The sequence below is a fragment of the Venturia canescens genome, chromosome 2, assembly GCF_019457755.1.
Source record: "Venturia canescens isolate UGA chromosome 2, ASM1945775v1, whole genome shotgun sequence".
In the NCBI taxonomy this organism is placed as follows: Eukaryota; Metazoa; Arthropoda; class Insecta; order Hymenoptera; family Ichneumonidae; genus Venturia; species Venturia canescens.
This window is the reverse complement of record NC_057422.1, coordinates 16,168,843-16,187,929: the sequence shown is the minus strand read 5'-3', so window position 1 is coordinate 16,187,929 and position 19,087 is coordinate 16,168,843. Positions and strand designations below refer to the sequence as shown.

Here is a 19,087-nt window from a genome sequence, read left to right as displayed (position 1 = left end):
TAACCCAGAAATCACAATAGGCTTGAAGAGAGCTTCGAAGGACTAAGAGGACACGAAACCCGGAGGTTTGCTGCGTCATGTGGTCTGCGGACATTCTCATTTCGCAGTATACATATGCTATGGAAATATCGTAGGTATACATGGGAAAAGAGTACCATGGAAGTACGAACTCGTATTGAAAGATGCGAGGTTGATTGATTGAACACACGATACCAAAGTGCACAACGACTTTCGAGAAAAAGCTTGAGGATTTTATAAATTGAATTCTTCGAGTTTATCAGGTCAGATTAAACTGGCATAAAATTGTGAAAAACTCTTAATTTTTACTGTTATTACGACCCTTTTGGAGATTAACGCCAACATATCGATTTACCGTAGAAAATAATCTTTAAGCACCGTTAAAAAGTTTCATTTTATTGCTTCACGTTGAATGACGTGAACGAGGCATTTTATTTCGCACCTACGAACGCCATTCCCACTCAAATTGAATGTTCGAACGTTCTCACCACAAAATTGTATTTCCACAGGAAAAACAATTTGTAGAAGAAATATAGCCAGAAATATAAAGCCTGCAATTGCGAAAGCTATCAAACTTTAACGTCTCCATCGAACTGGATCGTTCTCAATTCGTTCGATTTTTCTACATCATGATACCTGTTGCGAAATGTCTGTTGTATAGTACGCGTATGCAGTCCCGTTGACCCAACTTCAACAATGCGATATGGTATATGCTGAGCGACCAGGGGGTCACGTCCATCAAGAAAGCAGCATACAACAAAGCGGTGTACAAACGTGTGTGTGTAGGTGCTTGTTCACTGGAAAACCTGTTATCAGTCGTAGTATGGTGTAAAACTATGTAATATGTCAGATATTCACCCCGGCATTCTCCTTTTTGACTTGGCAAGGAGAGCAGCAGTCGTCTCATAATGACTAGGTTCATTATGTGTACCGGAATTTCTGACTTTACTCGAATAAACACTCGCCCATAAGAGAGTGGTAATTGCGTTTGTGTAGTTAAATTATGTAGGTAAAAACGGCAAGAAACTGTTGGTGCATGGTTAAGTATATAGAGCTTTGCTTATGGCTGAAAGAACACGCTCGTGTCTCGTCCGAAGTGTACCGGCGGGTACTACACAGAGGATTCGTGCATTTTTATTGCGGCTACTTACAATGAAATTCTAATTTTCCATATTTCTCATTCAATTATATTACAGATCGTATCCGCATTGTTTTCATCACTTCTTCGCGTATTGAGTGGTTTTGATGAAAGTTCTGGTGGTTTCGTCGTTTGTTATATGGTCAAGGCGATTGAAATTACATTTTTATCTATCGCAGAAGATACTAGTCGAAAGTTGTGACCCCGAATATATTCGGGTTCACGGTAGATGATATTTACTATTCCATGGCACGAATTCGTGCTATGAATAGTGTACGTAACGTGTACAGTGCTGCGAGAGTATATGATTATTATTGCTTCGGAGTAAGTAAGTGCGCGAGATGATGGGAGTAAAAACGGAATTAAGTACAGGCGTGATCCTCTTCCCACGGGTCGTATCCCGATGCGCGATGCACTTACTCCTTGCTCTCCTTGCTCTTTCTTTCCCCCCTCCTCTATCTTTCTTCTCGGACCTCCCCACATTGATCGTCATCATCATCAGCGCGGTAACATATACAGTATCTTGCCGATCACTTGCCCGATCCTTAATGGAGCTGCGAAGTAGGTCTTAAGAGAGCCTGACTCGATGGCAGAGTGCAATAGCCACGGCAACCGAGCAGAAAACTGAAGAAGAGTACGTACACGCGTATGCAGACTTGAGAAACGATGCTGGGCCGATGGAGACGCGCCAGAAATGATCGAGGCTGCCATTCTCCTTATTTTATTTCGTTTGTAATTATTCTTCGCGAATCCTTAATTTCTCATCAAATTTATGGCGTTGAAATATTGTAAGCCTCTTCCGGTGCGCGCAGTCGTGAAAACGTTCACCGTCGATAATAATCCAACCCCTGCTCAAACTCAGACGTTCTCCTTTTTTTCCTCTCTTACGCTTTGTCTTTCGAGCTTCCTCGTCGTTTCCCACGAATGTAAATGGATTGTCCGCGACTGTAGCGATAAGTGTAACCTCCGCGAAGAGCTCTCCTTCCCTGCCTCTCACCGCGCGAAGGAGTTGCCAAAATATGGAGGTCGACTCGCACGGGAATAAAGGGTCTTCCTCCCAGCAACTCTTGTCTGTGTGTATCCCTCCCAGCTTGGTATCCGCCGCGCATCAATGTTCTAGAAGTGTCCACGTATGAGATTCGCGAATACACACATTCAGGAGATACAGATGATTGCGAAAGGAGAAGAATAATAAGAATAAGAATAATAAGAAAAAGACGATAGCGAAGAAGTGGTCAGCGATACGATCTTAATACAGCGAACGAGAGGAGAGGGATGATGACGTTGGCTGCTTCGTACAACGAGAAGTAGGGATAAAGTGTTTGAACGTGTTGCGAACGGGCATGAGGATGAACACTCGAGGATGTGTGTACGTGCATGAACGGAGTCCGTGATAGAGAATACACAGAGGATACACAGTGGGGACGAAGAGGAGACGACAGACACATACACACGGAGCAGTTGTGCACGCGAGATCCCGGGCTGTGTGTTCCATCAGGGGGGCACGAGAAGCGTGTAACATGGGAACGGAACGGGGAACCCCTCTGTGTGTTGTGTCCTCCTCCACCGGCAACCGCGGCTCAGTGGCGTCTTAACGCGCTTGCTTCGGTATAAAAGCAAAGCAAACCTCTTTTAGATGCAACACACAAGTCAACATCGCATCAAAGGTGACACACGCAACGAAACGTCGACCTTTCCATTAAAAATAGTACAAAAGGATAAATATCAACATATATACGAACCAGGATTAATCGGTACACTATATAAATCAGCATCAGAAACATAAAGATATAAAGTAAAGGAAGCTGAAAGGGAAGCACTGGGCTTCGAGACACGAGATCTCGATCGCAGTACTTCTTCTATCAATATTCATACGGAGATACTTGTACACAGCCGTTCATCCACTCCCGATGATTGTTTGTGTACAAGTACACTCGTGTAGCGTCGCCGATCATGTACTCTGTGCACTCATTTACTCAGGAATCATGAGAAAATAACGGCCTGTAGCGATTTATTGTAACGTTCGAATTATCTCTGTGAAGGATTAACCGCAATCGGCGCGAGAAAGTCATCCAAGATGGCAACGAACTATATCGCGACGATAGCGTGGGTGGCTCTAGTCATTTCTGGCGGTGCGGCGCTACCGGCATCCGACAAAAATGCTGTTGGTGAGAATGATCTAATGGCTACGATCTACACCGACTGCCTTAAAAAAGAATCGGTCAGTTGCATCAAGTACAAACTCTTCGCGTTTGTTGACAAAATGCTCGCTGACAAAGAAGATATCACGCTTTCGGAGGGGATCACGGTGGTGAAGACTTCAACTGCGGAGGAAGGTGCACCAAGGTATGTAACGAAAATAAACTTCGGAGATTCTGAGCTACTCGAAATCGTAGGAATAATCTTTTCTGATTTGCATTTCTGACATTCGCGCCACAGATCCATCGAATCGAGCGACGTTGACGCTCTCTTGTTCGATCGACTCGGAAGATTCCTCAGAACCCACTCCGTCAAGGTCGATCTTAAGGGCAGTGACATCATGGGAGCCATCGAATCAGCTGGAAGGAGCCTCGAGGACTTCGGCGACGGTGCGGCCGAGGGCCGTGGTAAAAAGAGTGAGTACTTTTATTTTCAGAAAGCTTCGTAAATCGGCCTTGATCGCGCCGATGCCGCGCGGTACTAAAACTCAAAATATTGCACATTCCGGAACGATTGTCCGTCGGGCTATCGTCTGAAAGCATAGAAATTGAAAGTCAACCGTGGAATAATCTCTGACGAGAAACGACTTCTCGAACGATCAACGTTCAGGATCGATCATCCCTCGTCGATTTTTATGGACCGGATGAGACAGAATTTCAAAAAATGTGTTCGCTTTACTCACAGTACTGGGGAAAATGTAGTTTTTTAAAAATTTTTATTAGCAAACAAAAACTCGATGAAATTTTACATTCAGAAAGATAAGAGCAACGGTTTTAAATTCAACTACAAAAAGCCGGTAGCGGATATTTTGCGGGAAAACAATCCGTCCTCTTCCGTTGTGAGAGTTTCGTACAATGAGCAAATTTCGAGCCATTGTGTTATTGATGAGTCGAGCAGGGGGGAAAAAAATTGCGTTCTTTCGGAGTACCGCGTTGGCGCATGCGAGGATGTGAACCCAAATGAGAAAAGTGTCATGGCCGCCGCGTCCGTCTCTTAGACGCTAACGACGCTCGCAGCCGTTGACCCACTGAGAAAACTGGTTCCGCTCCTTCCCCTTGATCGAACTATCGCATATATACACATCGAGGAAGAGAGTCTCATACGAAGCTCGTTCGTGAGAGGCTAACAGCATCGAACCGCTGACTCTTCGAGCACGCGGAAGAGCCGAGATATGTATCGAGACACAAGAGAAGAGAGAGGATCTTGCCGTGCGGCATTTTTGACATACTTTCTTTAACCCGACAGCACCACCGTCGCGTTTGCCGGGACCCTCGCGCTGCTCGCACTTTGCCTTGACCTTCGCCTATTCCACTTTCAATATGTATGTGAACTCGCATGTGAAAGAAACAATTACTAATGTCCATTTCTACCACAATTAATCGAATAAAATCGATAGGCATATTTGCTTCAAACTCATCAGATTGGAACTGTCATGTGCCAAAAAGAGAGGCTGATGAATAAACGAAAAAAATGCCCCCCGGAATATGCAGTAGGAATAAAACGCACTAGACACCTCGGCCGAATGTGAAGCAAACAATTTTTGACGAAACATCAAACTCTTCATAGAATATTTGAAGAAAGCCTATATTGGAGTTGGATCAATAATTCCGAGAAAGTTTTTTCGAGTTGAACCAATGTCGAGGGTTGCCAGGCATTTGATTCCGTTGATTTCTTCGTAGGGAATTTAATTTTTTACAAAAATCTATGATCCGGCATCTCCGTAGAATTTCGGAGGATGTGACGCAATGTTTACCGAGCAATTTAACTTTTTGTGTGATGCTTTCAGGGAAGTGTAACATACGACCGCATACTTTTGATTTGAGCTCTTCCTGTACGTGGTTCTTTGTGCATAAAAAAAGATTCTTGGCATAGTAGCCTGAAAACGAAAACGGAAATCCAATAATGGTTCCACAGGAATTACAATTGTTGCTAACGGTCTAAATTTTATACCGTCTAAAAACGATTGCAATCTTTTGCGAAGCGTTTACGAAGTGTACAAACCCAAACAAGGAAATACATTGGTAGGCAGCGTAAAGTATCGTAGGCTAACGTGAGGTTATCATTGAGGAATAGGGGTGAAAAGTCATAACTTTTATCAAGATTTCGTGCCTTGGATAGCAACGATGGATGGATTGCCTACGATTTAATCTCGTGCTGTGAATCCCTGGTGATCCGATACAAAAAATGGTTAAAAATGTGACTTCCAGTTTCTTGCACCTCCAATTAATTTTAATTTATAGCATGGCGTTCCAATGTTTTTTATTCCTGTCTAATTATTTCTTTTGCATTTGTATGTATAAACTCAATATCAATATTGCGTAATCTACCTTTTTTTTCTCAACGAGCTTGGTAGAAATGTTCGATCATTTTGAACGATTATTGCAAAGTTGGAGCAAAATGAAAAGCGACAAACTAAAAACGTTGGTTCACCGGTACCACACGAAAATTATTGTCAACTAATTTCGATCGGGAATTTGTGAAATTCTCTGTACAGAAAGCGGTCGAGAATTTGAGTCAATTTAAAAAAAATGGGGTTTCATTGACCAATCGATATTTTCCTGGCTCTCAAATCTTCTCTCGACTCTGCTACTTTTCATTTCGATATCAGTTATTCGATTTTGATGCTCACAATGGGAAACCTGCCTGCTAGAAAAGTGAAAGACCAAATTCGTTGATTTCATTATATTTTTCATGGGTTTACAGAGAAGGCGCAAAAACTCCTGGGCCCGTTGATGATGATGATAGCCCTGAAGGCAGCAGTCCTTTTGCCCCTGGCGCTCGGTGCGATCGCCGTTATAGCCGGAAAAGCTCTTCTCGTCGGTAAAATAGCGCTCGTCATATCGGCGATAATCGGGCTGAAGAAACTGCTGAGTGGTCAGAAGCACGTGACGTACGAGGTAGTCGCACATCCGCATCACAGTAGTAGCAGCAGTCACTCGGTGAGCCACGACGATGGCGGACACGGCGGCGGCGGTTACAGTGGCGGCGGCGGCGGCGGTGGTGACTTTGGCGGTGGTTACTCGAGCGGTGGCGGTGGCAGCGGACATGGCTGGGCAAGAAGTTTGCCCCAAGACGCCCAGAATCTTGCTTACAGTGCTCATCTACCGCAAACCCAGGCCTAAGCATCATTTATCAGCGCAGCTTGTATAAAAACCCACGAAATGAGTGGCCCTTGTCTCCTGGTCCGTCCTAATTATTCGTAAATCTTAGACTGTCTTTTCGACGAACTCTTTCCCTTGTCCTCTGTACTTCATTTTCCGTTTTTTTTCTTCATTTCCCTTTTGCTCGTCGTCTCCACTGATTCGAGCAAATTTTCTTCTGCCTTCTCGATTTCTACTCTCTCGCCTACAAGCATTTCGATCATCTCTCTTCACTTTTCCAGCCCTCCAGTCCTCCGTTTCTCCGGTCTATTTTGTCTCATTACTCCGAACAATTTAGGCCTCGTGATTACTCGACGATTCTAAGACTCGCAGTCGGAATCGTTTCTCGCCAGTACCGCCTGAATACTCAACCCCAAATGCCCGTGGACGAAACTCGTTATTTATTCTAAATATCTCCATCCTCGTGATCTTTAATTCGTAATAATTTATTATTTAATGATTCATCGATAAAATCGACATTGTCTTAAGCGGGAAGAAACATAATTCATCTTTTATTAATGTTATTTATCGTTTTGTAATAATTGTATGTTCGACGATTGTTTCTATTATTTTCGTATTTGTTTGTAATAAAAAGATAAACAGAAAAATGAGACGAAAAACGAAACAGGGCGAACAAGAGTGCTCGTTCCAACGAAAACGCGAGTGAGCCATTTTGTCTAGGAGTCTGTACTTTCGTCGGACGTGAAATCTGCGGAGAAACAAGCTCAAGATTTTTTTTATTTTCGTTTTTTTTTGTGTGCCCGATCGATCCCACACGCCTGTGAGATACGACGGGACAATTCCGTTCACCGATTTATTTAAACTCTTTTCCATAGAGTAGTTTATCGCTGTACTTAGGCACTTACTCCAACGTAGGCAGTCGCGCGATTAATCGATGTGTCTTAAATGTAGAATAAGTCGGGTGAAAGGATCGTGAGTCTATCGTGATTAAATGCCGAAAATCTTTCGCGACGTGTAATTCATATGGCGGTTGAACCTGGAGGATACAGAGCCATCAAAAATTAACCGTAATATAGTCCTGAAGCAGGTTTAAGTTATTTGTAAGTATTTTAGCAGGTAAGTATTTTATTACAATAATTATTCTTATGTTTCTTATTATCGAGACCCATATTTTTCGAAAAATCATTCACCGTTTATGGATCGGCATTTATGATGCGAAAAATGAAGATCGCGAATATTGGATTTTATTTTCTGACGTAAAACGAATCGCTTGAAGCCGTCTCGATATCAGTTAATTGTTTTTACCATAACTTGAGAAATTTATGCAAATTTATTTCCGCGTGCACTCGTATTTGCCTAGCAGATGAACAGTGTGTCGAATAAATATTTTTTAGGATTAGAATTATTCGAAAAAGTGAATAACTGAGAGTTCGATTAAACTACAATAATTTCCGGTTCAAAAAACCCATGAGAATTCCACTAGCTGTCATTTTCTTGCTCCTTTTCCATAAAGTGACCATGAGTAAGCAAATGAAATAATGAAATAATAAACAAATAAAGTAAGAGGAGTAGATTCTCACGAGCTTTATTTTCACGTTAATGTATCTGCACGGTACACTTTGGTGCTGATCGCTGCTCAATGAAACTTTGGGAATAACTGAATTTTTAATTCGCATATCTTCGAGGCTTCCTTGTAAAGCCATTAGATTAATAACGCTTTGGGACTCGCCCAGATGCCTAACAAGCCCAAGAAATATTCTCAGCGATTCTCAATCATTCGCAGCTCGCCGGAATTCAATGTCGTTTACCGTTACGCAACCTGGTATTCTTGAAAAATAGGTCAGGATCAGCTGAATGTGGCACTCCCTTGATCAGCTTGGTGAGTATTTCCCGCGATTCTTTTCGAAAGAGATGAAATTCATTTTGGATGCTTACGTCGTGAATTTAGGGTTCAAAGTAAATTCACGCGTTGATGCTTGTTGAATTGATTGTTATAAAAATTTTTTATTTCCTTTACATTTTTTGATAATAAAAAATTCCATGTTTTTTTTTTTTTAATTAATGTTTACAAAAATTTTCTATTCTCATGTTAAACCCTCTTTTTTCGGCCTTTCTTCGCGTCTCTCATTTATGTATCCTTTGCGGATATCCTCTCCGTTTTAAACTCGAAAGTCGAAACTTTCGCGTACTACTTCGATGTACTGGAGCGAGGGATAACACACATGAATTCGTACGGATATTCGTGCACGATCATGTGGCTAGCGTGCGCAAATTATAACGAACTCACACGATGAGCTGGCAGCTGAGTATTTTCTGATCTCAATTTTTTCACCAGTTTCTGTTGTAAATAAATGTGACACGATTTTTGAGCAGTCTTTCAAAAGGATACAATTGTAAGATCCTCATAATGCTTGACTCTGTATAATGAATAAATCTTCAATGGAAAAAAAAACAAAACAAAATCTTATGCACAGAGATAAGCCTCACAGACAAGAATACTTTCGTAAACAAAATTTAGTAACTCAAAACCAAAAAAAAAAAAGAAATCCACTTACCTCAATTATGCACGTTTCTTTGTCTCTTTTCTCAGAACTTTTTCTACCCGAACCGATGGATCTCAAGCTCTCAAATTTAGAACTTGAAGACTTTCAAAGTTTGTCCAATGATTTCAGGAGACAATATTGAAAATTAATGGAATTGAAAATTATTCAGTCATACAAAAGTTACGTTTCGGCCATCGTTTCAATCCTTGACCAAAATATATAAAAGATTTAAATTTTTGAGTATATTTTTGCATCCGTAGGACTTTGTTTTGATTTGTCATTATATTGAAGTTTTATTCGCATTAGAGATTTTGAAGTATCAAAATAAAATATCCGAACGAATTATATAAAAATGTTTGTATTTAAAAAAATTTTTAATATTTTTTCGAACTCCGCTTCTTCGCCGTCACCATTTTTCGGGATTCATTTTCTACTATCACCTGAAAGATCGATTCCAGGTATCTCATTTGATTTCTTAGACTGTCTACAGGTCTTTACCATCGCATGTAATGTGTGTATTTGGAGAGAGTTATGGCGTATTCCTTAAGACGGCTAGCAGTGAATAATTACGATAATCGATGAATCACGATCTGTATAGGAGACCGAGAGATTCTCCTGATTCTTGTGGATTTATATAGAAGAGGAAAGTGTGCGAAGGCTAGGAAAGTCACCATAATGACTAACTAGGTGCTTGGTAAAGACTACAATTTGCGGAGATGCGTAAACATAAAACTGCTGAAGGCGAGCGCGTTCGATTCGTATTTCGATTTAGAAAATGAGATCGTCTGTGCATCGAGGAATAAAATAATCGCTCTCCAATTTATCAAAACGTGAAGTATAATGAAAAATAAACGTGGACAAAGAGAGAAAGAGAGAGAGAGAGAGAGAGAGAGAGAGAGAGGAAAATAGAGATTTACATTTGAGGAAGAAGACAAATCGGTACAGTAATAAAAAGTAGAGATTCGAGGACCCGTGACGACGACGGAAACAGCTATTTTAATAGCGTCTATGTGGTAAGTAGGGTAAACGGTACAGCGATTGTCAATGCACGATTCGTTCCTTGCCACGAAATTAATACACATCGGGCTCCACATCGTAAAGTAGAATTTTGTGGAATAACTGTGTTTTACAATTTTTAGAAATTTCCCATTTCTCCTTGTCGTTTAAAGGAGGTGGAAGGGAATTTACAGCGGTCGAAAATTTCGCTAGTTTACTGCCAAACGATCTCGCGTCGTTCTACAACAATTTTAATGGAAAACAGTAAGTCGATTAAATCGATACTCAGCGTCGAAGGGTCCCACTGTACCTAAATCCATATGCCAAGAAATCGAACCTCCGAATCCTCGTTGAAATTTGTCTCAAGATTTCACCAGTCTCGATTGTTCTTCGTTCCATATCTTTCTGTTCTTTCGCTCATTAAATTGTGCCACGAAAATGAAAAAAATAAAAGCGAAGGCTATTTTGGATTCTGGAACAGGTGTTTTTGGAGTGTTACCGCTACTTAGAGAGATTTATACCGCACGATTCATGAGCATGACCGAGCTTCGAACCGGAAGTAGACGTACCGGACCCTGACAATGTCCATACCATATCATCACTGGTCTATCGCTAATACTGTACCAACCGGACTGACTTCTCTCTCGGCCAGATCTTCGCGCTTTCGCCACATGCATTCGGCGAAGATCATTTTCGCGAAACACTTACATATACGTTTACACATACACGAGACACGCTGGTTTCTCGCAGAAAATGGAATACCGTGATATTTACAGTGAGAGGGATAAAAAAACGCGTGCAAATTAGGAATTCGTATATTCATTCGGATCATTCGAGATTATTAGCAAAGCTTCTTCTACGAATATTCAAGTTCTTTCACTTCTGTACAAACGAAAGTTTTTATTCAGTAAACAAAACTGTTTCAGGAACCCACTCAAATGGCCTCGTTTGCTATCGAACCACTCTGTGTCCTACATAAATTTTCACTCATTTAAAATATGAATTCAGCGAACATCAGTGGGTATGAAACATCAAAACTTCGTTAATAAACTCATCAGCCTAATGAATAAGCAATGAAAATTACTTAAATAAACTTTTAGTCAAATTTCTCGTCAAATTCAATGGTCAACATTGGCCCAACGTCAGAACATTTCGTTCCTAAAAGACAGTCCCCAGTTTCAATCACATTCATCTTGGTTTTATGCTCTTGATGGACTACATTGTGATGGCTCGGTCGAATTTATTGTTTTCTATATTCTTTTATCGTCGACTGTATCATAATAAATGCTCACTTAAATTACTTCGAATTCTTAATATCAGTTTGAACGGATGAAAATTATACTTGCATGGAGTGCTGATGTGTAATTAGGTAGCTCCGGGTACGACTATTAGCCTGATGAACTTGGAACGAAGACGATGACGAGTGGTGTTGTAAGTGATGAAAAAAATATGCGCATTGAAACTCGAGCGTTGCTCTCTCCCGTAACTGCAAAGCGCTTTAGCGAATTCTCTCCAATGAATGAAAAATGCTCTCAACTTGAAGCCTTTGTAATCGACAACAAAAACGAATTTTTATTTATAAAAATTTTGAATGCGAAAAAAATCGAAGCCTAATGATACTTTGACGCTTTGAAAAATTCGAATTTGGTGACAGCAGTTGACGGAGAATTCGATGCTGCGAATACGTTCGCAATTAGAGAGCTAATGATCAAGTTAGTTTCGTCGATAAGCAGAAAGACTAATGCGACTCATTGTCAAGTACACGATAAAACGAGTATGTGCAAGCTTTGATGTTTTCCACGAAAACAGAGCTTTCTCTGGGCGAGTAAGCTAATAATAAAACGAGAGAAATCTATGAAATAATGGAACGGACAAGTTTAGGAGAAGAATCAAATAACAGAAGGCGTAGTTTCATGACTTGACTCTGTGAAGCGATGACGGGACGAATCTTGAAGAGAAAATCACGGTTGAGAACTCTCAGCTGAATAGGATACGAAAATTAGCTCGTAATCGTTAACTCCTGAGAATATGAGTAACGCATTGTAGTGCATAAAACTCTTTCCGCTGGATTTCTTTTTCGATATTTCCTCATTCGAAATTCACCGTTACCTACCAACCCTCAGTCGTTGTTATTAAGGTCAAATTCGACAGTGATCATTATTGATAAAAATCGTTATCACAATGCGCGTTGAAACTACGAACCCTTCGACTGAGTCCAATCAATCGTATTCAGCATTGAGGGAAAAAACGTTCCTTCAAAAAACGTTACACGATGATGTCCGGATACTGGGCCAACGTTGAAAAAATGTTGGCAAAATTCCTCCAAAATATGGAAATATTAACGTCAGGAATGTTTGGAAACGTTAAAAAAATACTCAACAGTTGGTCGAGACGAAAGTACGTCAGTCTATATCGGTCAGAACTCTCGCACGATGTGCTTCCTCCAGGAGTTTCCCTCGCAGCTTTTCGAGCGTCGACAATGCGAGGCCCGCCAATTGCTCTCGTCTACACGAAGGTTCCTGTTCCAAGACATTATACGGTTTATATTCGTGCTTATGAGCAACGCTCTAACGCCTCGTGCTCAGGGTTTTCACTTGGTGTGACCCAGTTTCCAACAGGAGCCATCAGCAGCAATGGCAACACGTGCTGATTGTCGTTTCTCGTGATCGAGCAAGCAGGGAACCGATCAACTGCTTCGGTCGAAAACGATCATCGATGAGGCAGATTGACACTATTAAAACTACTTTAGCTAATGGAGCTTAAAGCTTCCGGTATCTTCCATTTTATTTTCTCCATTTTCTTCCATATTTCACAAGAAAAAAACAACTCAATTTATCATCAAATTGATCCGTCTCTCTTTGTCGACATTGAAAAATAACGATAGATACTGCAAGTTTGTTGTCGTCACATAATCGATGATCTCGTTGAACCGACTGAAACGCAATTACAAATCTGTTACAATGTCCATCGATTTTCTAACTCACCTTTTGATTCCAGGGCCCAGACATCTGACCATTTGGTACGAACGATAAAAAAAAGGCAGTCAGGAGGTCCGTGTGAATTAACAGCGAGCTCGTCGCGTTCGAATTGTGATCGCACACACACACACACACACACACAAATACACACAAGTGCCTAAGCAAGTTTCTAACTCTCACAACGGTGCGGGGATCGCAAAGAGGAAATGAAATCCGTTCCGGAATAATGGCTGTGCGAAGAGTCGTACAGTGGAATAGGGTAATAGAGCGAGAGAACTTGCGAGAAGGAAATGAAGTGCCGTTGATGCCCTCAGCACACAAACAAGTGTAGAGACCGCGAGCATTTAAACAGGAATAATAGCCGTACGAACACACGTATCGGTATGATTGTGCCTTTTTTCCTCCATGAGTCGTAGAAAATCAGAGTTTTTCTGTCTTCTCACATTGTACCGCAACGAAACCGATCAACGATTAAGAGGAAGTTGCGAGTTCGAGCGACACGGAGGAAGCGAAAGAAGGGAAACGACGAATGAGGTTACAATCACGAAAATGATTGTATTGAAAGCAGGATTTTCGACAATTTTTATTGATTTTTTTAACCAATTTTTTCTCACAGAATTTCATCAGAACGATTTTGAGAGCTTTTGTGAGGCAGAAGCTCTTTAGAAATAATATTTTTTAATCAAATTCATAGAACGAAGCACATTAAAAAACCAGTTGCCTACCTTGCATCACTAAACGAACAAAACCCTCATTTTTATATGACAATGAAAAGTTTGCAATCCTGCTACGGAGGCAGCTTCCGGTTGGACGAAGTCTCGGAATTCTCATTTCTCCACTTGTATAGATCGAGTCCAATGGCGAATGAGGCAGGAGTTGGAAAAAAAGAAGAAATGGGGAGAATCGGAAAATGCAGTTGAGCCGGTCTCTGTGTTTGGGCGACGCAGAGGGCGAGGACGACGTGCTATCCGCTGGAGAACGCAATTCTACGGGCTCTATGCTATCCTGATATAGTTGCGCAGAGCCTCGGCTGTGTTTGTGGGCTCTGGCGATAATAATATCGCTTGTGACTCGGCAGGCGGGCATCCAGGGGAGGAGGCTGGCTGACCGTACACACGGCCGTTTCGTCTCACCTCGCTTCGGTGGTTGTTGTGTCGTTCCAACACAAACAACACAACAGCCAACGTGTGTGTGTATGTGTGTGTGTGTATAATCGCCATACTCGTATTAATGGGGTAATTGTGGTCACTTAAGAGAGCACTTGATGATGAGAGTTCTTTTAAAAGTCCAGCGTTAAGGATCCATGAAGTATTTAAACATTTATACCGTCCAGGTCCCCGCTTGTTTTATAGTCACATTGACAAGAAATTATTGCACATTGTGTAGCTGAGTAATTGCAGAGTTGACCGAATATCTAAAGAGCGTTTACAGCAGGCCTGAACGTCAGAGTTGGCAGCGAATATCGATGCCTCGTTTTCAATTCAATAATCAATCGATGTCTTCTCATTACCAAGGATTTCTCGAACGTTCAGCAGTATGGTGAAACGCATGATGATTCTGATTGGAAACCGAGTCGAATTTTGGTAATGCTGAACCCCTTCGTAGAATCCAGTAAATAATGGTCACTCGTTGAGCTTATTTTTCACAAGTCATCAAAGTTTTGACATTTGGAATCATATACTGCTCGTGGGATTGACCGAAATTGCAGGAACTCTGATTATTTTGACGCAGGTGAAAAACTAGGACAAGCTTCTGCTTTGATTTCACTTCTTGGATTCTTTAAGAATGACCATTATTACCCCTCGATCATAATTTCCCCAATAGCTCCAACGAATGCGTACTTTAAGTCGTGAGCAAGAACATTCGACAAGCTTGAGCCTATAAGAGCAAAACTCGTCAGATCGGTATGTGTAAAAGAGCAAAACACACTTTATATATATGAAAGTAATTGTGTGCGCGTGTATGAAGGAAGTTTTGCGGAGCTGGAAAAGCGTGCTGAAGCACCTAGACATAGAGCAGCAGGTACAGAGTCAGAAAGGCATGGAGAACATGTATCCAAGTCGAATGAAGAAGGCAGAGGGAGGACACGGTATGAAAATGGTCGAGGTGCGTAAGAAGAACACGCGCGGAGTGACTCGATCCTCTCGCTCTTAACTCCAGCTAGTAAATCGCGTCGATGCTGCTCCTTGGGATGGCGCGGGGTGTACTTAGTTTGCTGGTAGTTTCTGCCTGATGGTGGTGTCTTTGGTACGGAGGTGGGGGACGATATCCCACCGGAGAGTAAGTACACTGACCAGATATATAGAGCTAGGGCAGGGCTTCCGTTACGTACAGTCCACGTAGAGTGCTCACTCAGGGAACCAAATCTTCATCGCCTTCGACATCCTCATCATTTTCTTGCGCGTATTCCCATCGATATTATAACTCCGATCAACAATCTCGATAAAAAATTTTGCCGGATTTCGATCGTTTGCGAGATAAGACAAAAACGAAAATAAAAACGTAAGCGTTTCTGAAGTAATCTCGTTACCTTTTTTCCTCTTGCAAACGAGCGGTTTGTTGATCATAATCCGTGTGATATCGGGCCGGAATAAATGGGAGAATTGTCGATCGTGATTCCTCGGATAACCGCAGGATTGTTTACTCGCGATGTGCTTTTCGTTTTACGTTTTCAAACTACTGATTCATTCTTCATTGCCGGGATTGGATAATAACCGTTTGGCATTAAGATCAATCGCGATGTTCCCGGGAACATAGTTTTGCGCCAGGATGATTGCTATTAGCGATCGAACGATCCGTGATAACCGCTAGTGTTTGCCGAATCGATCATAAATCAATGGAAATTATTTGTGAACAATTGGCCGAGTTGAACATCCCTTTGAGAACTTCTACAATCCACTTTGCGAGTTTAATCACAGCCTGATATAGAGACCGCAGAGTAACGCTCTCAGGATCAATGCATCGATCGATTCGAGGTCCTCTCCGCGCAGACACGCTCCGTGTACACACCCACGATCGTCTATCGTTCGTTGCAATAACCATCGCGACCGGCAATTTGCCTGTTTGACCCAGAACTCGTACACCAACGTCACGAAAACTCAACGAGCCGGGAACGAGTCGATCCTATAATTCTTGCTATGAGTTCTAAAGATTTCTTGATCGCGAAACGGTACAATAATGGACGCGTGAGTCCTCGCGCAACCGTGACAGAGATATTCTTACCATGACGATCTATTATTTGTAAATCCACTCGCAATTTCTGTTCGAGGTGTTGATGCAGAAATTTTCGGTCCAATCGCATCACAGATTTCTCCATTCGAATCTGTGCGAGCTCTCACAATTGTTCCAATACCATTCTGCGACGAAGTGCATCAAAATTAAATTGGATTAGCTCGCTCCGAATGAATTATAACCGCTTCCGTTCGAATGATAACTTGCATCGAATTTCAATTTGCAATTGGACGGAAAATCGAGTGTTCTCCGGTTAACACGGTTTAAGTCGAATAAAACGAATGCGCAATTTGACATTTGTGCACAACGTAAAACACGTAAATTCGTTTTAAAATAGTATTCTTATTGTGTTATCCAGCCAATCAGAAATGAGGAGCTTCGCCGTGGGATTCGTAAGCCTCGCCCTCCTGCTGGCCACAGTTTCGGCTAGGTCAGCCGAGACCAATCCAAAGGCGAATTCGATCGACGAGCAAACCGCGAGATCAGGGAACAACGGAGTCTTCGGCGAGCTTCGTTACGTCTACCAGGTGTATAAGGAGTGTGCGGGCTCGGAGTTGAGCTCTTGTCTCAAATTGAAATTACTCTCGGGCATGGAGAGACTGTCGCGAAGTCTCCAATTGAATGTCGCCGAAGGTGTGACATTTGTGAAGGATGATTCGGTGCCATCGAGCAACGACGAGCCTCCACGGTCGATCCAAGAGATCGAGGCTACGCTTCCACGATCGCTGGAAGATCGGGAGGACGCATTGAACTCCTTAATATTCGATAAAATCGTTGGATTCTTCCAAACTCATACGCTCAAGCTCAAATTACCGAACGTGGAGGAACTCCAGAGGAGCTTGACCGAGGAAGGTGAGAATAAAGTCGAAGATCAGAAAACTAAGAGAATTTTTTCTCAATTTATAACTCGATGAAGCAAAGTTCTTATTTACTGAAAATTATAATTTCAAGGTCGTGGCAAAAAGAAGAAGAACATGGGCCTCTTGGCGATTCCTTTATTGATCGGTGGAACTCTCGTGCCACTCGCTCTCGGTGCTTTGGCCCTTCTAGCTGGTAAAGCTCTCATAGTGAGCAAATTGGCCCTAGTTCTTGCCTCGATAATTGGCTTGAAGAAACTCGTTTCCGGTGGCGATCATGGCCATGGTCATGAAGTCGTTCAGGTTAGCGGTGGTCACGGATCGAGTGGATGGGCGAGATCGTCGTCTGATCTGGCTTATTCAGCCTACAAGCCAGCCAGTATCAACTCCTAAAAACGCGGCTTCCAAAGTTAACACATACACACTAAGAGAGATGAAAACACATTCGTATAAGAGGGAGGAAATTACGTTGAAGAATGTTCTCTGTCCCATTCGATCATGTCACTCTATTTTTTTTTTTTTTTACTTTTTTTTTATTTCACTCACCAACGTCATAACAACCTTTTTTAACTCTGTCCCAACTCTCTCGCACTCTCTATGATCTTCAAATTTTTTAATTATTCAAAAAACTCTGTTGCCTATCAACTTTCATTTTTCATCATCGTTCACTGTTTTTTTTTGCCATCCACGAAGCCACTCTTCATTTTCAATTTCATTTAGTTTTTGCAGCACTTTTTCCTTCTCCTCATACCAATTTCTTCTCATCCTTTTAATCACCCTGCACCATCGATTCTCTGCTATTATTTTCCTGGTACTAAAATCGTCGTTAACGTTTATCCCACCACCATCGTCGCACGATCGATCATCCTCACAGTATTTATTGTTCACTCTAATTATAATGATTACTCGAATGGAATTATTTATGTATGTATATAAACGAATTGTCAATGGAATTATTTATGTGCGTACGTCTCGCGACTAAAGCAAAAAAATAAGAAATATGAATGTATATTGATTATTAAAGTTCGAAAGACTCAAATAAATTTTGGTAAGACGAACGATCTTTATCGTACTTTGGTCCCACGAGAGTGCCCCATGTTTATTTCAATAGCATTTTTTCAGGCTGCCAATAAATCACTGAACAAAACGATTCTGGTTGCTTATCGATGACAAATCGATGATGTTGAGCACTCTCATAAAAGGGAATAAAATTCCGGGAGATTCGGCAGGTCAAAGAGAGATGCTCCTTTATAACGGATAGGCAAGACAGAAAATTTATTTACGTATGATATGTACATAGCAAGTGAGAGCGAGGGAGAGGAAAAGAGCTCGTCGAGCTCATACAAGCGTGTGCATTATCTCGCTCCATCCGGTCATGGTGTATAGAAACGGAGACGGAAAAGTCGTGTTCTCGCCTTGCAATGAAAATAATTGGAGCCTGACCGAGTCTACGGCGTCGTGGTTGCCAGATTTCTGAAGCCTCAAAACGCCGGTACCCATACATAAATACATCAAGTATAATCCTTTCATTAAAAGCACGCCTACTCGCTCTTGTTTTCTGCGGTGTAATTTGATACGTCAATTTTTAATCCATCTTCATTCGTTCAGCGATGTGAGCATTAGGAGCTTTCCTGGCTCGTGGTACCATCACGAGACTGTACCGCGAATAAAGGAATTGTGGGAGTAAAAAGTCCGGCAACGCGTCGATCGTTGTGAACGTTTAATTATTCAGACTCCATTACGTTCAGCTGTAATTGTTTAAATATTTATTTTCCCACGGGATCTCTCACGGCGAGTTATAACAGAGACGAAAATTCGTCAGAGCACCGAGAGGAGAAAAGATATACGAAAGCCTCGAGGCGACAAAAAACGAATGCATCGAGCGTCAGATGCTCGACGAGCGTTTTACCTGGATTGCAAACCGGCCAACTGGTCTCTGGCAGCTGCCAGGATGAGAGGAACAGGTCGATTTTTACAGTACTTCTCTCTTCCTTCGTCTCTCTCTCTCTCTCTCGATCTCTCGGGC

The 19,087-nt window shown here is 41.8% G+C and overlaps 2 protein-coding genes across 2 annotated transcripts; both read left to right on the top strand.

Annotated features, from left to right (window-relative positions):
- Positions 1-2,806: 2,806 nt before the first annotated feature.
- LOC122406042 (uncharacterized) lies at positions 2,807-7,103 on the top strand. Its single transcript, XM_043411196.1, has 4 exons — positions 2,807-2,910; positions 3,199-3,502; positions 3,596-3,771; positions 6,059-7,103. Exons 2-4 carry the CDS (start codon positions 3,234-3,236, stop codon positions 6,475-6,477), a joined length of 864 nt encoding a protein of 287 aa, XP_043267131.1. The 5' UTR covers positions 2,807-2,910; positions 3,199-3,233; the 3' UTR covers positions 6,478-7,103.
- Positions 7,104-15,288: 8,185 nt separating this feature from the next.
- Positions 15,289-18,119, top strand: LOC122405962 (uncharacterized). Its single transcript, XM_043411062.1, has 3 exons — positions 15,289-15,475; positions 16,563-17,056; positions 17,156-18,119. Exons 2-3 carry the CDS (start codon positions 16,573-16,575, stop codon positions 17,452-17,454), a joined length of 783 nt encoding a protein of 260 aa, XP_043266997.1. The 5' UTR covers positions 15,289-15,475; positions 16,563-16,572; the 3' UTR covers positions 17,455-18,119.
- The last annotated feature ends 968 nt before the right edge of the window (positions 18,120-19,087 follow it).